Raw genomic sequence first — 18,057 nt, 5'->3', positions numbered from 1 at the left:
GAACTTCATATTCGGCACCTGAAACACCACATATAAAATATTTCTCCTTAACTCATTAGACTGCACATGAGAGAGGGGGAAAAAAGCACTGTATGGACAACACAGTGTCTTAAGAAAGCAAAAATAGCACCAGCAGCTGACTTTAGGATTGGGTACAGAGGACAGAGGTCTTGTGTTACCCACAGGATGTTGCAAACCTGGAAGCTGCAAGCAAACAGCACTGTGAGGTTTAGGCTGGTGTGAGGGCATCCATGGTTTTCAGGGAATGAGTGTAGGGCAAGTAAAATATAAAGGCTTAACATTTAAACATGAAAATAGCCTCCATTATATTAGAAAATTTCCACTGTGATCAGAGTCTGTGCTTTATGGATAGGACCACAATAATTTAGAAACATTTCTGAATATTTGAATTACAACGACAGGCAGCAACAACAATCCAAAGGTTTGGTGTAAGAAAGTTGTTGAGAATTGTGTTCAGTTTAACTACAGTGTATCCTCCTGGGTTGCAGTGGAGCTCTGGATTTCTTGCCTTTTATAAGCAGCACGTCAGTCAACAAAAATTTAGCTTGGAGGAATGCATTACAAATGTAGAACAAATCAAATTAGCTCTCAGATGTTATCTGTTGATATCTCATTTCTTCCTCAGACTTCTAACCACTGGAACACAACATCTGGGCAGTGGGGGGAGGCAACTGTTTAACTAAAAAAGAACTAAATATAGGTGCTATAGAACAAATTACAACATGCTGCATTGCTGTACCACCTACAGCAAAGGATGAACCAGGAACAGTTACCCGCTGTGAAAAAGGTTAATTCAGTCTAGCTAATGTCACCTTTACAGCATAAAAAGGCAACTTAATCATTGCAATTATGTGCTAAGGATGAGCACAAAGTCATGTGTTGCAGCAGTTATTTAAAGAACTCAGGATTTGGAGCACCATTTACTTGTTTCAAATTTTCCCGGCCACTGAAATTTGAAGGCTTCTGAAAAATTCAATAATGCATTCCATGAAGAAAACTACAGGCTTTATCCTTAATACTTTAACGTAAATTTAGAGCAGCATTCTTTCTTCTTTTTAAATGGAAATAGTTTGCTTACCTGAAAGCTCTTGTGATGTTAAAATAATAGACTGGGGAAGAAATTATATGAGTTGCTTGGTCCAGGTCTTTCACAGCATTTCACCCTGGTTAGCATTAAGCAACAAGCTCCAGTGACACACACACTTGATGCCATGATGTGCATCAGACTGGAGGTTTTACTGCCCAACACTTCAGTGGATTCAAGAAGAACAAATGAAAATTTACTGTAGCAGAAGTGCCACAACTGTGATTTCTGTCAGGTAGCAATTAGACTATGAATCACATAATAAACTGTGCTATTGATAGCAAGGCTTTTGCAGCCTCCCTTACCCACAAAGATGGTAACTTTTCTGTGCTATAGCTGAGAGCTGTGAGAAGGGAACAGGAGTAAGTCGCCTGCAGCACTGAGGCTGCAGGCCCTTCAGAGGCTAAAATTGATCCACTGTTGCAGAAGAGTTTAGGAAGTTGAGGGTTCGACTTGTCAAACAGTTTAAAGCCCATGGTGAAAGTTCCTTGCTCAGGCTAGAGGACTACATCATCTACTGCAAGTATTGACATGGGCTTTGGGAGACACAAACCAACAAACTGAGACCCAAGAGTACCATGCTTAGCCAGCCCAGGTGTGCAAAACATACATCCTTATCATAAAATTAATTAAAAACTGGTTCTAAAAATCTAAAGAAATTTTCATTATTAAAACAAAAGAAAAAGTCACAAAATATGCCTACATTTGAATATCCTGATGCCTGCCATGCGCACCTTGAGGAAGGAAATATCCACGTTTACCATGTGCCATCCAAAAGAAAGTTTTGCTGAAACCCCTCTTAGTGATCAGTCATTACTCAGCTCTTCCTAAGGTTTGTGCACTGCTTTCTGCAACAGCCTGTCCACTCACCCAGACAGGTCCTGAGCATGAGCATGCCTGCCTTGTCCCCTGCTGGTGCAGGCAATCACATCATAAACTGATCAAATGCCATTGTACAACTCAATAGGCTTTTTGGACTAAGTTTCCAAAATTTGGGAGTGGGCCTTTCTTCCATTCAAACTAATTTGGGCAACAATGAAAAAAATCACTCATGAACAGGGTTTCTGACTACATCTTTTTCCGTCAGTGGTTCTTGTTTTCCGCTCCAACCCACATCATCTATTCTCTTCCTTCCACCCATTCTTCCCCCCAAAAAAGGCTGGCTTGGACACTGTGCTTCAATTTTCTGTAGAACTTTCTATTTTTCTTTGCCATTCTTTTTGTTTAGCATATGAAAGGAGCTTCCTGTTTAGAAACATGGGAGTCCTACACCCTCAGTAATGATGTATTCAGCCCATCAATGATCTTGGCATGAATGCCTTAAAACCTTAATAAGTCTGATGGGATTTTCTGTACGTGTCACCATCATCATAATTTCAAAAAACAATGCACAGCATTTGTCATCTTGAATCAGCTCCCTTCCCAGTCCTATGGTCCTAGTAAGAAAAATCTAGTAAGAAGGCTTGCAAGTTTCCTTAAGTATTTCAAAGGATAGATTTTCAATGAAATCTACAGAACAGAAACAGAAGCACCAAGAGGAGAAAGTGCTGCTGCAGAACTCCCAACGTGATCAATACTGTCCTGCTTTTCCAGGCCAAATCCCCGCAGCACCCTGTCAATACCTACACTGCTCAAGGCTTACTGTCGCTGTATTGTCCAAATCCTGGGCCTGTCCCGTGCTAGGGAATAATAATGGAACATGTAATGTAATCCCCGTTGAACTTTAAAAAAACCAAACAAAACACATCCCTCCAAACCCTACACGGCCTAGAACAAAATTATATCTTGCTCAAATATGTAGGATGGATTTAAAAATCTACTTATATGGCTCCAAAAAAGGCAGCAGTAGTGGTGACTTGAAATAAACTGAAATATTTGTCTTTTCAGGAGTTTAATGTAAAGAAACACCTAAGTGCAGGCTGTTCCCCTCTGCTGAATTTGAACTGCAGCAAAGGTCTCCACTGAAGGTAGAAGCACTTGAATCAGTGTATGCAGGAGCAGCAGCCTTGTGAACCAACACAACAAAGGCTGTTCTTCACCAAGCAGGGCTCCGCAGCACAGTGACCTCAATTTATTCTATATGGTGCAATTCTTGAGCTAATTCTTCTCTGAGAAAAGCTGCCAGCCTGGACCTTGTGCATCTTAACCTCTGACAATGCAAGGTACATACACTGCTTCGCTTTAACTCTTGTGGGGACTTGCGCTGCGCCTACATAAACATCAAAACATATTTTGATTTTTACTTATGGGTGAGCAGTAGAGTTAATTTAAAATTGTCAGCAAGTGCCATCCTAATTAAAAACAAATGACTAATTGTACAAGTACAGGGCCTGTTGACACAGGCTTACAGACGTCAAAGCCAACAAAGCTTGAATTTGAGGAAAAGCAGCACCATCTAGTGCTCTACAGTAGTCAGATCCAAAAACCACTTTCACAAGCCCACCCAGAAATTTCAAGATAGTAAACATGCACAAAAACAGTAGGACACCGGAGGTTTAACTCTATTAGCAGTTCTGATAAAGGGAATTGCATAATAATAGTCGTGTTAAAAAAGAGCTCCTGAGAACGAGATGCTTTCAGGCAGAACAGAAATTCTTTAAAGACAAACTAAGAAATTATTCTGCCATCTAAAAAAGATACAGTCCAAAGGCTATAACTTATCAGAAGGGTACTACTGTCTATAAAAAGCTACTAGAAACAAAAAGCTAAGCCTCAAGAAGTTCAATAATATTAAAAATTCTAGCAGACAGAAAACATAAGACAATATGAAGAAGCATTTGAGAAACCTTGAGAAAATATATGAGGAAAATTAACAAATTATTTTTCAAACTCATCAGGAACAGAAATCTTGACAAAGCAAGTCAGTTAGTACAAAGCAGGCAGGTTAGTACAGCAAACATAATGTCAAAAAGTAGAAAGAACAGTATGAAAGAGACCAGAACTGCAAAAAACTTCACATGTTTTGTGGTTTGGTTTGTTTGGGGTTTTTTTTATTTGGGGGGTTTGTTGTTTGATTTTTTTTTGGGGGGGGGGAAGTTCATTTAGGGTGATGTTCTTTTGTTGTTGTTTGTTTTGTTGGGGATTTTGTTTGTTTGGGAGGGGATTTTTTTTATTTTTTTTTTAATCCACATTCATCATGGAGAGGCTTAGGCTGGCTCCTGCTCCAGACAGCTCATTTCAAATCAGAGGACCAAGGATGCTACTGGCCATTTCAGTGACACAAAACAATAACAGATCTTTATAATTAGACAGTAAATACCCAAGAAATCAATTAGACAATAATTGAGCTACCAACCACCATAATAACCTCTCAATTAAAAAGAAGCAGGTGACAAATGAGACAATTTTTAATGAGTTTTCCAGGGATTTATGTAGGTGAACTATGTCAGGTGAACTGACCTTTCCACTGTGCTGATACCCTGTGGTATAAAAATACTGTACTAAAGATAAAAGTGTTATGCCGGCAAATGTGGCTCAAGTAAAGAGTATGTGGGACTCACATACTCCTCCATTGTCATTCTCAGAGTCTACAAGTGTTATTAACAGATATGAATTCTAAAATTTTTCAAGGTAGAAATTCCTGACTTGCCAGCATTTCGAGCATCATGTCAGTCCTCCAATACAAAAATTCAAGTACAAAAAGGAATGGAGAAAAAAAAAATGATTGCCAGACCTTGTATTTTGCACCACTGTCTCAAGTTATGGACTGTTATGAAGATTTTTAATTGTAGAAGAAAGTGCCAGAGCAAGCTGCTTTTGCTAACCCTACAGAGAACCTAGATAATTAAGTTTATTAAGTTAAAAGTCAAACTTTGTAGGAAGTGCAGACCTACACATCTCTCATATGACTCTAAAACATAATTATAGAAGTGTCCTTTTTTTTCACACAAGAAGGAAAGCAAATTGCAAACAAGGTGGGCCTGAGAAAGCATGTATTTAAAAGGAGCTTTGTTCAGGTTCTAGTGCACCTTCTCTACAGGTAACTTATATGCATCTTAAGGCATCCAGCAGAATTTCATGTTCTCAAAAACTGAAACACGCTACTAACAGCAGGAAATGAATGCAGCAGGGAACTCAATAGCACGTGAGCAACAACCTAAGTCTCTACTTATGGCCTTGCAAACTGTGTTAAACTCTGTTAACAAAGCCAATTAAACAATGAAAATATCTGAAAACATTGCACTGAAGCCCATCTTCTTTATCTCAGGTGGAAGATCCATATAAACACTGTTTGCCTATAATGAGGATACACAACACAAATTTGAACACAGAGCCATACACTGCAGCACCATTGATTGATGTAGTGTTGTCCCCAAAACCAGTAATCAGCAAAACTTGGGTGTTTGTAAGGACTGAAGTTAAAACAACACACTAAAGATATTCTTTCTCTGACAGTGAGGCGGATAGTGTAACTTCATAAAGCACCAGCTCTGTGGAGAAACATACACCATCAACACAAAAAAAAATGACAAGTCAAATCTCAAAGATAAATCAAAATTTATTTAAAACAACAAAAATAAGACAGTACTACTGCCAAGATAGAAAAAAGTAGGGATTCTTTTACCAAATGTGACAAGGCAGCCAATTTACAGCAGTTTACATTAATTCTGAGATCAGGTTGGGTTTTACACTGCTTCAATTGACTACATTTACTTTTTGCAAGACAAACTGGTTCCCCCTTCCCTCCCCTTTTCAAAAGAACCAACAAAAATATCCTATAAAAAACACATACAGAATTTTGAGACATGATTGAAACATGAACCACTGTCCAAAAGTCTGGAACTCTCCAAGAAGTTTAAGTCCTTGTTGCTTCAACCAACCCTCAACGGGGGAGCTACAAGCACAACGCCATCCCCTCTGACAAAGAGCATTGGGATATTCCTTTTGGTAGACTGTGAAAAAGGAAAGAAAAGTTTACATTTATAAAACATTCATTTCAATCATAAAAACACACCTGAAACAACTCCAACAAACAGCCAATGCTCTGGCATGCTCAAGAGATCAACACAACTCACACCAAGTCTCTAGATACCCTGTGTACTTTCATAACAGTTTGTTCAAATCCCGTTAGAGCTTGGTTCAAAAAGCAGTCAGCAATAAAGTACTTTAATATAACACAGTGTAGTTTTATTAAAAAAAAAAAAGTGAGGATAAATTAACTCCTTTTTTAGTCCTTACTTTATAAATCTCTTCATAGGTTTCTTCATCAATCTCTATTGTAGTCACAGTTTCTTCCACATCACCCAAAATCATATTTAAGTGCTGATCATATGCCTGTGGGAATTAAGTTTAGTTTTCCAAATTACTATGTTTTGAGAATTATCATTATTATGTTTTCCAAAATTCAAACATGAGTTTATTAAAATGAGAATTTTTAGCAAGACTTTCAGGCATAAGCAGTCTAGCCTAATTTTGACCAAAACAAAGTACTATGAGTTCTAGTTACAACTCAACACAAACATAAACAAATGAGAACTCTGCAGCAGGAAAAAAAAAAAAGGCAAGACACTTATATTTACTGAAGCACTTGCAGGAAATAGCTCTGATGCATTCTGTGAGAGCACTTACAAGAGCTCAGACACAGACACATTTTAAAAGCTACACACTGGTGCCAGTCCAGCCTCCTGGAACTGATTGCCTGGGGGCAACTTAAAGAATATGAAAGCTACTTCTCATACAGTGCTGCAAAACCTTAAACACACGTTCCAAAAAACCTCACAAAACCATGTGGCAAACTACACTTGCCCCTCATGGATTTCTCATTATCTCTGTGTTTCCAGAAGAGTTGAGGCCCAGTTAACTTATAGGGCAACTGGTTCTCTTCCCCAGCACTCAGAGAGGCTGACTGACTGAACAGAAAGCAAAAATCAGAGAACCCAGCTGAGTACATATCCCATCACACCTCCCAAAGGGTCTAGAAAAGGCCTCAGAGTATATGATAGGAAGAGGCCTGCAGCACTATTGTTTTTTTCACAGACAGGGAAATGGAAGCCAAAAGCAGTTAAATTTTAGTTGCTTGGTATCATTCAGGAGACAAGAAAAACAAAATACATCTCTTGGCTTTCTAGGGAAGTAGTTAATACCTGACAAAGTACTGACAAAATTAGATTTTTCCACCAATCACAGTTGTGGCAACTAAGACAATTCTTAACCTGCTTTCTCCAACCAATGTCTGCACTTTCAACCATAAAATACAATTACTCCTGTTTTAAAACTAATTTTTTCAACAAACAGTGGAGTATTACAGGTAAACTTGTTTAACAGACTATTGTACATAAAGAAAAGCTGCCCAGTGCTTAGCTGAATGAGCACGACAATGTTCTGGAAGTTTTACTTACATGTAATCTGCCTCTAAGCTCTCTGTCATTCCTCATTTTGACATAGATTCGCTCATCTAGACTGAGTCTAATGAGATCAAGTGGCTCCTCTACAGTATTTGTTGTTTGTTGCTAAAAAACAAAATAAAAAGCATTATTTCTATAGAAGAATCCTGTGAATTTTTCCATTCCTCGATGTTTGTGACACACAGAAAACAAAGGACTGAAAACACAGATGCAAATACTTCAAATCGTTCCTTCACATCCTGGTGGACTGAGTGCTGCTGCTTTACCACTCCACTGATACTCACCAGCCCTGAGCAATGCTGTTGGGAAAGATGGGACAGGAAGGGCTTGCAAATATGATTGCTTAGTAAGAAATATTAGAGATGTAAAACCTGTGAGTGAAATAGAAATGAAGGCCAGCTTTGTGATATGATCATGGCAGGCAGGAAGATGGGGATGAGCTGGAGATGGGTTGAAGAACAGAAAACAAAAGGACCCAAGAACGTAGCCCCTCTCCACCTTGCCAAGGTATCAAGGAAAAGGTAGATAAGAAAAGTAGTCTGTAGAGTTTAGAATATAGGATGAGATGGTAATATAATAGTTCTCATAGGCTGCATGCAAGGTTTGTAGGTTTTGTATCTTGTGCCGGTTGGTCACTGTAAATTAGAATATTCAACACAAAAGGAGATATAATGTATTGTAACAAGGTCCTCGCTCTCTCTTACCGCCCTCTTGCTCTTACCCCTCTTAGCTTCTCTCCCTCCCTTACCCCATACACTCTCTTTCTCTTTGGGGTTCCCTCCAGCCCAGGCTGGTGCCTGAAGGCAAAGCCCTTTTACCCACAACCCTTGCAATAAAACCACGTGTTTCTAGAATATCTCAGGTCTGCACAGTTCCTTCTCCCTGCTGTCCACGGATGCTCCTACACAATGTGAGTCAAAATATCTCAATTTAGTCTGCAGCCAATCTTTCTTCACGCAGGGGGACTGGAACTAGATAATCTTCAGGATTCCTTCTAACACAAACTATTCTATAACTGTGAACTACTTTTCTCACCAGCAGCCACAGCTCGCACTGTGAACAGAGTGAGCCCTGTGTGAGCCCCACCGCAGCTGTTCCAGGGCACGGTGCGGTGACACAGCGGTGCCGGCACAGGGAGTTAGTTGGTTATTTGGGGGGTGCCGTCGGTACCGGGCACACACCGCCCCGAGCCCCTGCTGGGCCCCGGGCCTGCCCTGAGACCTCAGCACACCCCGGCCTGAGGCCCCTTTCTGTCAGAAAGGCGCACTTTCCACCATGGCAACTAAAAAAAGGATGAAGACCTCCGTGCATATCCCACATCTTCCATATCTCATATATACCCCAAATCTCCGTTCCAGCTTCCCGCTTCCCTCAGAGCTAAGGGCATTTTCCCCGGCAGCTTTCCCCCTTCCCTCCTCCGGCAGCGCCGGGGGTCAGCGGGCCCGCAGCGAGCCCTGCCCGCGCCCCGCCAGCGGCACCAACTCCGAGACCAAGCGGGGAGTTCCCTCGCACGGAAAGCGCTCCCGGGACCCCGAGCCGCCTCCCCCCGCAGCCCCGAGGGAGCCCAGAGCCGCTCACCTGGTCCACCTCATCCGCCATCTTTCAAACCGCCTCCCGCGCCCGCCCGCGAGACTTTATGGCCCGGCCCCTTCCCTTCCCCTGCCCTCCCCTTTCCCGTCCCCGCCGCCGGCCGCGCCATGGCCCCGAAGCGCCGAGCATCGCCCCGGCCCGCGCCCGCCAAAAAGAGGCGCTCTGGGCGGCTGCGAAAGGAGGAGGAGGAGGAAGAGGAGGGTGAGTGCAGCAGGGAGGCCGTGGCGGGCCGGAGCTGCGCCATCTCCGCGGCTCGGGCTGCACCAGGCCCCGGGGTCGGGGGGCAGCGGCGCCAGCCCGCCCGCGGGCAGGACGGCAACGCCGGGCTGGAGGCTGGTTATCGCCGTGTTATCGGCTGTGTTATCAGCAGGGCTATCGGCGGTGGGATCGGTGCCCCAGATGCCGGGTGTTAAGCCCGTGTGTGCCGCGGGCCCGTCCCGCTGCCCCCCCCGCTGAAGGGATGTTTACCCGGCCGCGCTCCCCAGGGCAGCGTTACGTGGTGATAAGTTGTTGTGAATGGCAAGCACGGTGCTTGCTTTTCCGCCGATTCCGTCTGTAGGGCTATAGGAATCTTTAGGTACTTCTTCTGAGATATTTTTCCTCCAACGAGTCTCACCGTTCGAATCCTGCCTATTTATAAACAAGCAGTGACATGCTCAGTCAGCATTGTGAGTTCTCACCTTCTTCTGTAGCCGCCTCTAATGAAGCCGTGGAGATGTTGTTTCAGATTGCCATGGAGATGAAACTCCTCTAACATTAATATTCGTTTCTTTCGTCACGTGCAGATGATTTTGAAGAGAAAAAGCCCAGTATAAAAAAAACTTCAAAAGCTCCAGCTAGGAAAAAGGAGGATGATTGTGATACTGAAGTTTTCAACTCAGCAAAAACTTCCAAACCTTCAAAACGGGAAGAGGCAAAATCGCAAATAAAAGAAAGTAATAAGAATGCTAGAAATAAAGATAATTGTATCAAAGAGGAAACACACAGGTAAATTTATTATTCAAGTCTATACAACTTTTTTTCTTATTTCTTTTTGTGGTTTGATATTGTCAAATACTCAATCTGTTACTGATGCAAGAGGTCATGCTTGATTTATTTCCCTATTTTTAGTCTTTGATAAACAAGCAGCTGCATTTCCTGATGCTGTCACTGTTTTGATGATTTTAACAGTGACTCACTGAAGCGTCCTCAGAATGAGATGAATTTAAAGACAAAATCTCCTGTTAAAAAAGAGATGGATGAAGACAATACTGACAGCGATGATGATGGTGATGATGATGATGAAAGTGAAGATGAATGGGAGGATGTGGAAGGTAACAATTGCATATTTTTTCATGTTAAGCACTTTCTAAAAGCGTGTATACCACAATGCTTCTTCAACAGCAGATGACCAGCATCCCACAGTTATTTGAAATAACTTAGCACACGCAGTGTTATGGAAGATCCAGGAGCTGGTATTTACTGGATGTGTTCTGTTTAAAGGTTGTTTGAACACTTAAGAAGAAAAACGTAGGTTCTTATCCCATCATAAGTCCTTCCTGGGAATCTACTTCATGTTTACTTATAATTTAGTATTTTATTTTTACAGAACTTCAGGAACCTGATACGGATAAGTTAGAAGAAGCTGCTATTCTTCCATCAGTGGGGCTGCTAAGCAATCCTGTTGAGATAGAGATTGAAACCCCAGAGCAGGTGAAGAAAAGAGAGAGGAGGTAAGAGCAAGGATGTGGTGGAGGGTGGTAAAGGCTGAAGTCAAAAATACCCAAAGTCTTGGCTGTCACTGACTTGCTGTGTCCTAGGTGAAAATCCCCACTTGGTGCAGACTGTTGAGTTGGAATGAGACAGGGTTGTGGGATAAAGAACAGTTTACATGCTGACAATTCTACCAAAAATCTTCAGTGGAAGTTGGCAGGAATGGAGGAGGCTTTTCAGCTTCCTTGAAAATCAAGTGTACAACTTCACTGTGTTTTACTGTCTCCATTTCCAGTGAAGGGACAGCAGGAGATCTCTTCAAGTAGGGCTGTGGGTGAATGGCATTGTGTTACTACAAAATCTTAACAGCTTGTTCACATAGCCAGTCACTAAACCTTTCCTTAAGTGTCTACAGTGGGATGGATTCTCTTTGTGAGCTGACCCAGTTCAGGAATCCAGAAAAGCCCAAAAATCCCACAACATCCATTTCTTTTGTAATCTTCTGCAGAGAAAAAAGAAAAGCTGAGTTTGAGATGTACCTTCGGAGAATGATGAAACGTTTCAGCAAGGAGGTTCGTGAGGACACACATAAGGTATTTGTCTCAGAGAACCATGTCAGAGAAGAAATCGGGCATAAAGGTGTCTGAACTGATCTGTAATCAAAAGAAACCAATTTTTATCAAATAACTTGGGCCACAGCTAGAAGTGAAAAAATAGAGGCTGTAGTCCTGACAGGTGTTTGTTAAGGTTCCTCCTAAACTGTGAATTAGAAGCACCAGTGCCTGTGTTAGTAAAACTGTAACTCAAAGCCTATGTGAGTAGGATGTGTATTTCTCCATGGAGGGATGTCTTCTCATTCTGTCTGGATTAAACTGTGTAGAGCAGGAAACACTTGCAAAGACTTCATTGCTTTCCTGTCTTTTGAAGACAGCACTGTGAATGCTTGGGAGGCTTCATTGTCCCCTCTCTCTGTTAAAAGGAGCAGTGAAGTATTCCTTGTCTTTACCACGGACAGTAGTTCCCATAATGGAAGTCTCTTGTGAACTCAGTTTTTAAACTTTTCTCTCTCAGGTTCACTTGCTGTGTTTATTAGCAAATGGTTTCTATAGGAACAGGATCTGCAGCCAGCCAGATCTCCTCGCCATCGGTCTGTCCATCGTCCCCACCCGCTTCACCCAGGTGCCCGCAGGCCAAGTGGGCCTTGTCTACCTTTCCAACTTGGTGAAATGGTAAAACTCTCTTCAGTAATGTAGAATGTAGAGCTAGGGTTCAGGAAGAGGAGTAACTGTAACTAATTTTCTGTGGGTTTTTTAAGTTTTATATACAAGGATGAGAGAGGCTCTCCTTTTTAAAGAAGGAGAGAGTGAGCTCAGAAGTTTAAGAATACAATCACAAATGCTGGATAATAAGCAGGTATCTTATATTTCAGGTTTGTTGGAGCTTTCACTGTCAATGAGGAGCTTTCCACTGAAAAAGGAGAGCCCCTTCAGTCAACACTGGAGAGGAGGTTTGCCATCTACACTGCACAGGATGATGAGGAGCTTGTTCATGTAAGAGACTGGGAAGTGCAGGGTTGGTTGGTGAGTTTGGATGCTGTGTGTCAGATCATAGACAAAGTGGTGGGAGGGCTGGATTCGAAGAAAGCAGATCAGTGACTTAAGTGATTCGGTAGCGTTTTATTTTCTTAGATTTTTATCTCAAGGCCTCCTGTGATTAAATTACTCAATTTAAACTGTTTTGCAGATATTTTTAATTATTCTGCGAGCATTACAGCTGCTGTGTCGCCTTGTGCTGTCTTTTCAGCCCATTCCTCTCAAGGAGACAAGACCAAAGGTAGTTTTTGTTGTTTGTGTGGAATAAGGAATAGGTCACTGATTTAGTAGGATTAAAAAAAACTTTCTGGCTCTTACAGCTTGCAGTGATTTGCTTAATGCATCAACCAGGGCTCTGGCTACATTGCAGAAAATGCACACCCTTAATTTTTAATTTTCTTCTTTTAAAATGCCACTCATTTTTGTGTTTCAGCAAAGATTTCTTAACGTTTCAGTGAGTTTATGTTTCTATAAAACTTAAATGGCAATTCTTGCTGCATGAATACACTTCTCTTCAGCCAGTTGCCTGAAGTTTTCAAGTGAATTGACTGTGCCCGCCAACCTTTGGTCTGCATGAACCTTGGGCTGATTTCAGCCCCTTTTTTTTAACCACATTAGCTGTAATGATAAAAGTGACCTGGCCTATTTCTCTGCAGGGAAAGACGTCATCCAAGAGGCTGTCTCACAGCAGCACCTCTGAGGGGCAGGAGAATTCTGCCACAACACCCAAAGCTGTGGCAAAAAAATGCCCCTGCAAAACAGCCAAGCAGGATGAGAAATCCTCAGAGAGCAAAGAAAACAGCAAGGAGCCAAAGAAACCCAAAACTGCCCAGACTGAAAGGACACACAAGTCAAAGCCAACTAAAGGCAGCCAGGAACAGAAGGAATCAAGTAATGAGACCAGTTCAGCAGAAAAAGATGTGCCAGTCAGGCCCAAGAACGACCGCCGAAGACGAGTGGCCTCCAAAGTGTGTTACAAGGAAGAGAGTGGAAGTGATGAGGGCAGTGCTTCAGACTTCGAGGTTTCAGAGGAGGAGAGTGATCTCTCTGATGAGGATTTTGAAACTGCCCCTAAAAGGCGGAGGAGCTCACAGCCCTCCCAGAATTCAAAGCTGACAACTATAAAGAGGTCAAAAACTGAGACTTCAGAAACAATGCTATCAAAAAATTTGTGTGGAGCTGAGACTAAGCCAGCAAAAAGTACAGATCCAGGCTTGCCTCAAGCACAGAGGAAGAGAAACAAAATCATTTCTAGTGATGAGGATGATGGACAGCAGGAGGTGAGGAAAGCAATGGGCACAGACCAGTGGCTGGAGGTTTTCCTTGAGCCTGAGGACAAGTGGGTTTGCATAGACTGTATTCATGGCAATGTGGGCCAGCCCCAGCTGTGCTTTGCACATGCCACAAAACCGCTTTTCTACGTTGTGGGATTTGACAACGATGGGAGTGTCAGGGATGTGACACAAAGATATGATCCAGCGTGGATGACCTCAACAAGGAAGAGCCGTGTGGACCCGGGGTGGTGGGAAGAGACGCTGCAGCCCTATGAAAGTCCCTATGTGGAGAGAGACAAGAAGGAAGAAAATGAGGTAAATGGCAACAGGTTGTTCAGGATACATAGTGCCAGGAGTCCAGTCCCTGGATTCTTGTTCAGGCAAAAAGCATTAGAAATCTCTTTCCGTGAGGAAATAGGTTTGTATTTGAACTTGAAATGTTGAGATTGAACATGTTTTAAGGAGAATATACAGTGATAAATTTATATAATATTAAATAATGGAGGTTGTTCAGACAAGTTTCCATAGCAGAAGTACTGCACAGCTTGTACTGGAAACTTACTAGTGAGGTTTGTGTAATGTTTAGCATTACTCTTCTCAGAAAAAGTTTTTAAGATACATAGGTCAGGGTACACATCTAAGTACTTACTTGCAGCAAGACTGCTTTGGTCTGTTGGCTCATCATATAAGTTTCTGGTGGTTTTTTCTTTGGTTCATACCATAGTCATTCTTATTTTCTTACAAAGGGTAGTGAAAAAGTTGTGAAATTATTCTTTTCTGTGTAATTCTTACAGTTTCAAGTGAAGCTTCAAGACCAACCTCTACCAACAGCAATTGGAGAGTACAAAAACCACCCTCTCTATGCACTGAAGAGGCACCTCTTGAAATACCAGGCCATCTATCCTGAGTCAGCTGCTATCTTGGGGTACTGCAGGGGAGAGGCTGTCTACTCCAGGTGAGTTTTTCATCTATTGTCATTTGCATCTGTGATCATTATAACAAATTGGAGAACTAATTTGCATGATGGTATCAGCAGTAGTCTCAGACCACATGCGTAAACAGGTGAGGCATTTAGCTCCTCTGACAGCATTTGTGTATCACTAAGATACAGCTTTATTTAATCTAATGTGATAAGTTTATTGTAGACCTGTTATGGATGACTTGAAAACTCTCACATTTACTTCTTTCTGGCCTTTTCAGAGACTGCATACACACGCTGCACTCCAGGGACACTTGGCTGAAGCAAGCTCGAGTGGTGAGGATTGGAGAAGTGCCTTACAAGGTAAGAGGTTCAACTTTCTCCTGTGTAGTCCATCTGCCCTCTAAAGCTCAAGCTTGGTTCTGTTTTGGTTTTTGTCTTCTGTCTTGTCAGCAGATGTCGATTTCATGCTTGCTTGCATGGTTTGTGGTAGCGGTGTCCACTTGCTGTGCCTGTAGTTCCTACATGCTGCCCAAAGCCCAGCTTTGCTTTTTTCCCACCCCAGTGGTGTCTGGCAGAACTGCTCCCTTTTCACCTTCTCCAAAGGCATCCCAGTGTTCTGGATGCACTGCTGGATCTCTGCCTGTTGCATACAGCTGCCATAGGTTGTCATTTATAGGCAATGAATATTGAAACTAGAAAATAGCATTTCTGCTCTCCCAGAACCTTATCCTTTAGTGTCTAGGAAAACTTGAAACCACTGTCAGCTTCTTGTGATGTTGCAGGCCTGGTTGTTGTTGCATTTGCAGATGGTGAAAGGGTTTTCCAATCGAGCGAGGAAGGCGCGGCTGGCAGAGCCAGCGAACCGCGACCGGGAGGACCTGGCGCTGTTTGGCCGCTGGCAGACAGAGGAGTATCAGCCCCCCATCGCAGTGGATGGAAAGGTAGCTGGGAAGGCAGAGGGCTGGTGCTAAAGGATGTGGTTTGTGTGGAGCTCTGGGCTTTATTTTTCCAGAAGTTGCATGTTTCAGATGTGAGATCAGTCAGTAACATCTGGATTCTGGATTAAGAGTTCAGAGGTAAATGTTCACAGGAGGAAATAGTCAAAACTCTGCTGAGGCCTTTCTTTCACAAGTACAAGTAGTGAGTGCAGACTGCTAAAGTCAAAACTTTGTTGATCTGATCTTCCTAGCTCATGTTTTGCATTGCTTATTCTCTGCATTACAGCCTGAGTAACAAAGCTTGGGCAGAGGACATAGCTAGGAGATAACCATGCAGCTAAAATCTAGGCTTGCACTTTGTCAGGCGAATATTAATTTAATACTGGAGTGGAATGTAGCAGGTCAGGAGGGGAGAGTCCCTGAGTTGCAGCAGGTATTTTCATCTCTCCAGAAAGCAGGATTATCACCATCTATCTTTAATCTTGCCATAACAGGTTCCTCGGAATGAATATGGAAATGTCTATCTCTTCTTGCCATCCATGTTACCTGTTGGCTGCGTGCAGCTGAAACTTCCAAACCTGAACAGAGTGGCACGGAAGTTGAACATTGACTGTGCTCAAGCCATCACTGGATTTGATTTTCATGGAGGCTACTCACACCCAGTGTATGTAAAAACTGCTTTGTTGTACCTGTCAGATGTTGATGTCCTGCAGAAGTTGTGTATCTTGTGTTAAAGGGAGCCTGTGACCAGTTGCACACTCTGATCCTTTGAGACAGACAGTTATGTCAGTATTCTGTAGCTTTTGGGCTGGGTCAGCAGGCATTTGCTCCCTTTCTTTTTCCTTCTCATAGCTGACAGAGGATTGTGTTCTTGTTCCTAGTACTGATGGGTATGTGGTTTGTGAGGAGTATAAAGAGGTCCTTGTTGCTGCCTGGGAGAACGAACAAGCCGAAATAGAAAAGAAGGAGAAGGAGGTGAGAATTATTTCTGCAGCTTCCTTACTGTTACATTTACAATCGGAATTTCATTGAAACAGGGCAGGCTGTGTAAGCAGCAAGCATGAGGCTTGTTTGATGATAATTTAAAAATCTTGAAGCTTTCCTTTTCCACGTGCATAAATACATTGAAACTCACAGCAGTAAATTTTTCTCTTTCCCATAACAATCCCCCTTAGAAACGTGAGAAAAGAGCTCTAGGGAATTGGAAGCTGCTGACAAAAGGACTTCTCATCAGAGAGAGACTGAAGCAACGCTACTCCATCAAGGTATCTTACATTTCTGTTAGTCATTTCTTTTTCTGGAGGTTATTCTAACTGTAGAATAAAATCTCCAGAGTGTAGGTCCTCAAAGTCTTCAGCTAGTCAAAAAAACTGTGCCAGAAGTTCAGTGTTGGTCATGTTCATCAAAGATTTTTTACTCTTTAACAAGGCATGAATGTTACTAATTTTTTTACTGTTTTCTCTTTTGTCATACCCCTTCCTAAATTTATTCCTCCAAGGCAAGCATGTAGCTAACAGGATGAGAGGGGAGTACTTTTTCTTTTAGTTAGATGTTTTAGTTCTTAATTTTTTTCTGCAAGGAGAAAAGCCTGATCTTTTTAAAACAGGTTTGTTTTATTCTTCCATTGTTACAAATGCTTGTGTTGCAAGAATGTTTGGTGCTCCGAAATAGAAGCACTTTGGGTAGGAACCCAAACCAGAGCAATCAACTTCCGTAAGGTCACTCAGCATCACTGTAACCAAAGACAAGCCCTTTTAGAAAGGGGCAGTTACAAGCGATTCTTAGAGTGACTTTCTGATTTTCACACTTGTTCTTTCCAGACTGAACCATCAGCACCTGAGACAGAGAAAGGAGAGGGATTCTCTTCTGATGAAGAAGGAGCTCCAAGCTCAGAGAACGCCGTGGAGAACACGGCCATTTATTGGCCCCAAAATCGCCAGCTAGAGAAACAAGAAGAGAAAACAACCAAAAAGAGCAAGCGAGAAAAGAGAGGAGAAGCAGCTCAGTTGTTCCCTTTTGAGAAATTGTGATGACAAGCTTTTCTTTGCTGTTTCCACATGCAGGAAAAAGAGTCATGATAAAAGTATCCTTTACCAGTTCGGGTTTTAGGGTCTTTCTGTGCATTTGTATTTCTGAACTGTCAGGGACCAACCTAATTCAGTACCCAGTTTCCTTTGAGATCACAGGTATCACTTAGGTATCAGTTAGATTCTTCCTTTTGTCCTTGGACTTGGGAGACGAGCTGCACCTTCAGAGATCACTTTGCTTTGTTGAGGTTTTTGCTCCATTTTGTATCTCAGCACTACTAGTTGAGTTTCCTGAGGCACTCCTGTCATCAGCAATCTCTTCCCATTTCTTCATTTTCATTTTTCCTTGCTTTGTCAGAACTAAAGCATCCAGGCTGCTTTTTACCTATCTGCAGAGAGGTGGCCAAAGGAATGCTGATGCCTGCTTTGATCCATAGCTTACCCAGATCAGTGCTGAGGTAGAGTTCTGGCCTTTCTCTCTCAAGGGGAAATACTTCCTTTAAGGTGTAAAAATCCTCTTTCTAAAGAATACTTTTATTTTGTGATGTAAGTTTGGCCTTTCAGCCTACCATC

The 18,057-nt window shown here is 42.3% G+C and overlaps 2 protein-coding genes across 2 annotated transcripts; one reads left to right on the top strand and one right to left on the bottom strand.

Annotated features, from left to right (window-relative positions):
* Nucleotides 1-5,585: 5,585 nt before the first annotated feature.
* LSM3 (LSM3 homolog, U6 small nuclear RNA and mRNA degradation associated) lies at nt 5,586-9,086 on the bottom strand. Its single transcript, XM_083869685.1, has 4 exons — nt 9,028-9,086; nt 7,444-7,554; nt 6,284-6,379; nt 5,586-5,997 (listed from the first exon to the last, which is right to left on the bottom strand). The coding sequence occupies exons 1-4, from the start codon at nt 9,046-9,048 to the stop codon at nt 5,917-5,919; spliced, it is 309 nt and encodes a 102-aa protein (XP_083725811.1). The 5' UTR covers nt 9,049-9,086; the 3' UTR covers nt 5,586-5,916.
* A 40-nt stretch (nt 9,087-9,126) lies between these two features.
* On the top strand, nt 9,127-17,487 carry XPC (XPC complex subunit, DNA damage recognition and repair factor; the record flags this gene model as incomplete). Its single annotated transcript, XM_083869732.1, has 16 exons — nt 9,127-9,240; nt 9,825-10,026; nt 10,210-10,352; nt 10,628-10,751; nt 11,240-11,324; nt 11,803-11,960; nt 12,161-12,281; nt 12,475-12,564; nt 12,980-13,912; nt 14,392-14,552; nt 14,798-14,879; nt 15,326-15,460; nt 15,952-16,121; nt 16,339-16,432; nt 16,633-16,722; nt 17,278-17,487. The coding sequence occupies exons 1-16, from the start codon at nt 9,147-9,149 to the stop codon at nt 17,485-17,487; spliced, it is 2,892 nt and encodes a 963-aa protein (XP_083725858.1). The 5' UTR covers nt 9,127-9,146.
* Nucleotides 17,488-18,057: the final 570 nt, after the last annotated feature.

Source organism: Zosterops lateralis (assembly GCF_965231275.1).
Source record: "Zosterops lateralis genome assembly, chromosome: 11".
NCBI lineage: Eukaryota > Metazoa > Chordata > Aves > Passeriformes > Zosteropidae > Zosterops > Zosterops lateralis.
The sequence above is the reverse complement of the archived record's forward strand: the minus strand, read 5'-3'. Positions and strand labels throughout refer to the sequence as shown.

Coding starts and splice junctions, on each gene's coding strand:
- LSM3 (XM_083869685.1), bottom strand. CDS start 9,048: ATGGCGGATGAGGTGGACCAG. Junction 7,555..9,027: donor TGGCGGATGAGGTGGACCAG/GTGAGCGGCTCT, acceptor TTTGTTTTTTAG/CAACAAACAACAAATACTGT. Junction 6,380..7,443: donor AGCTTAGAGGCAGATTACAT/GTAAGTAAAACT, acceptor TAATTCCCACAG/GCATATGATCAGCACTTAAA.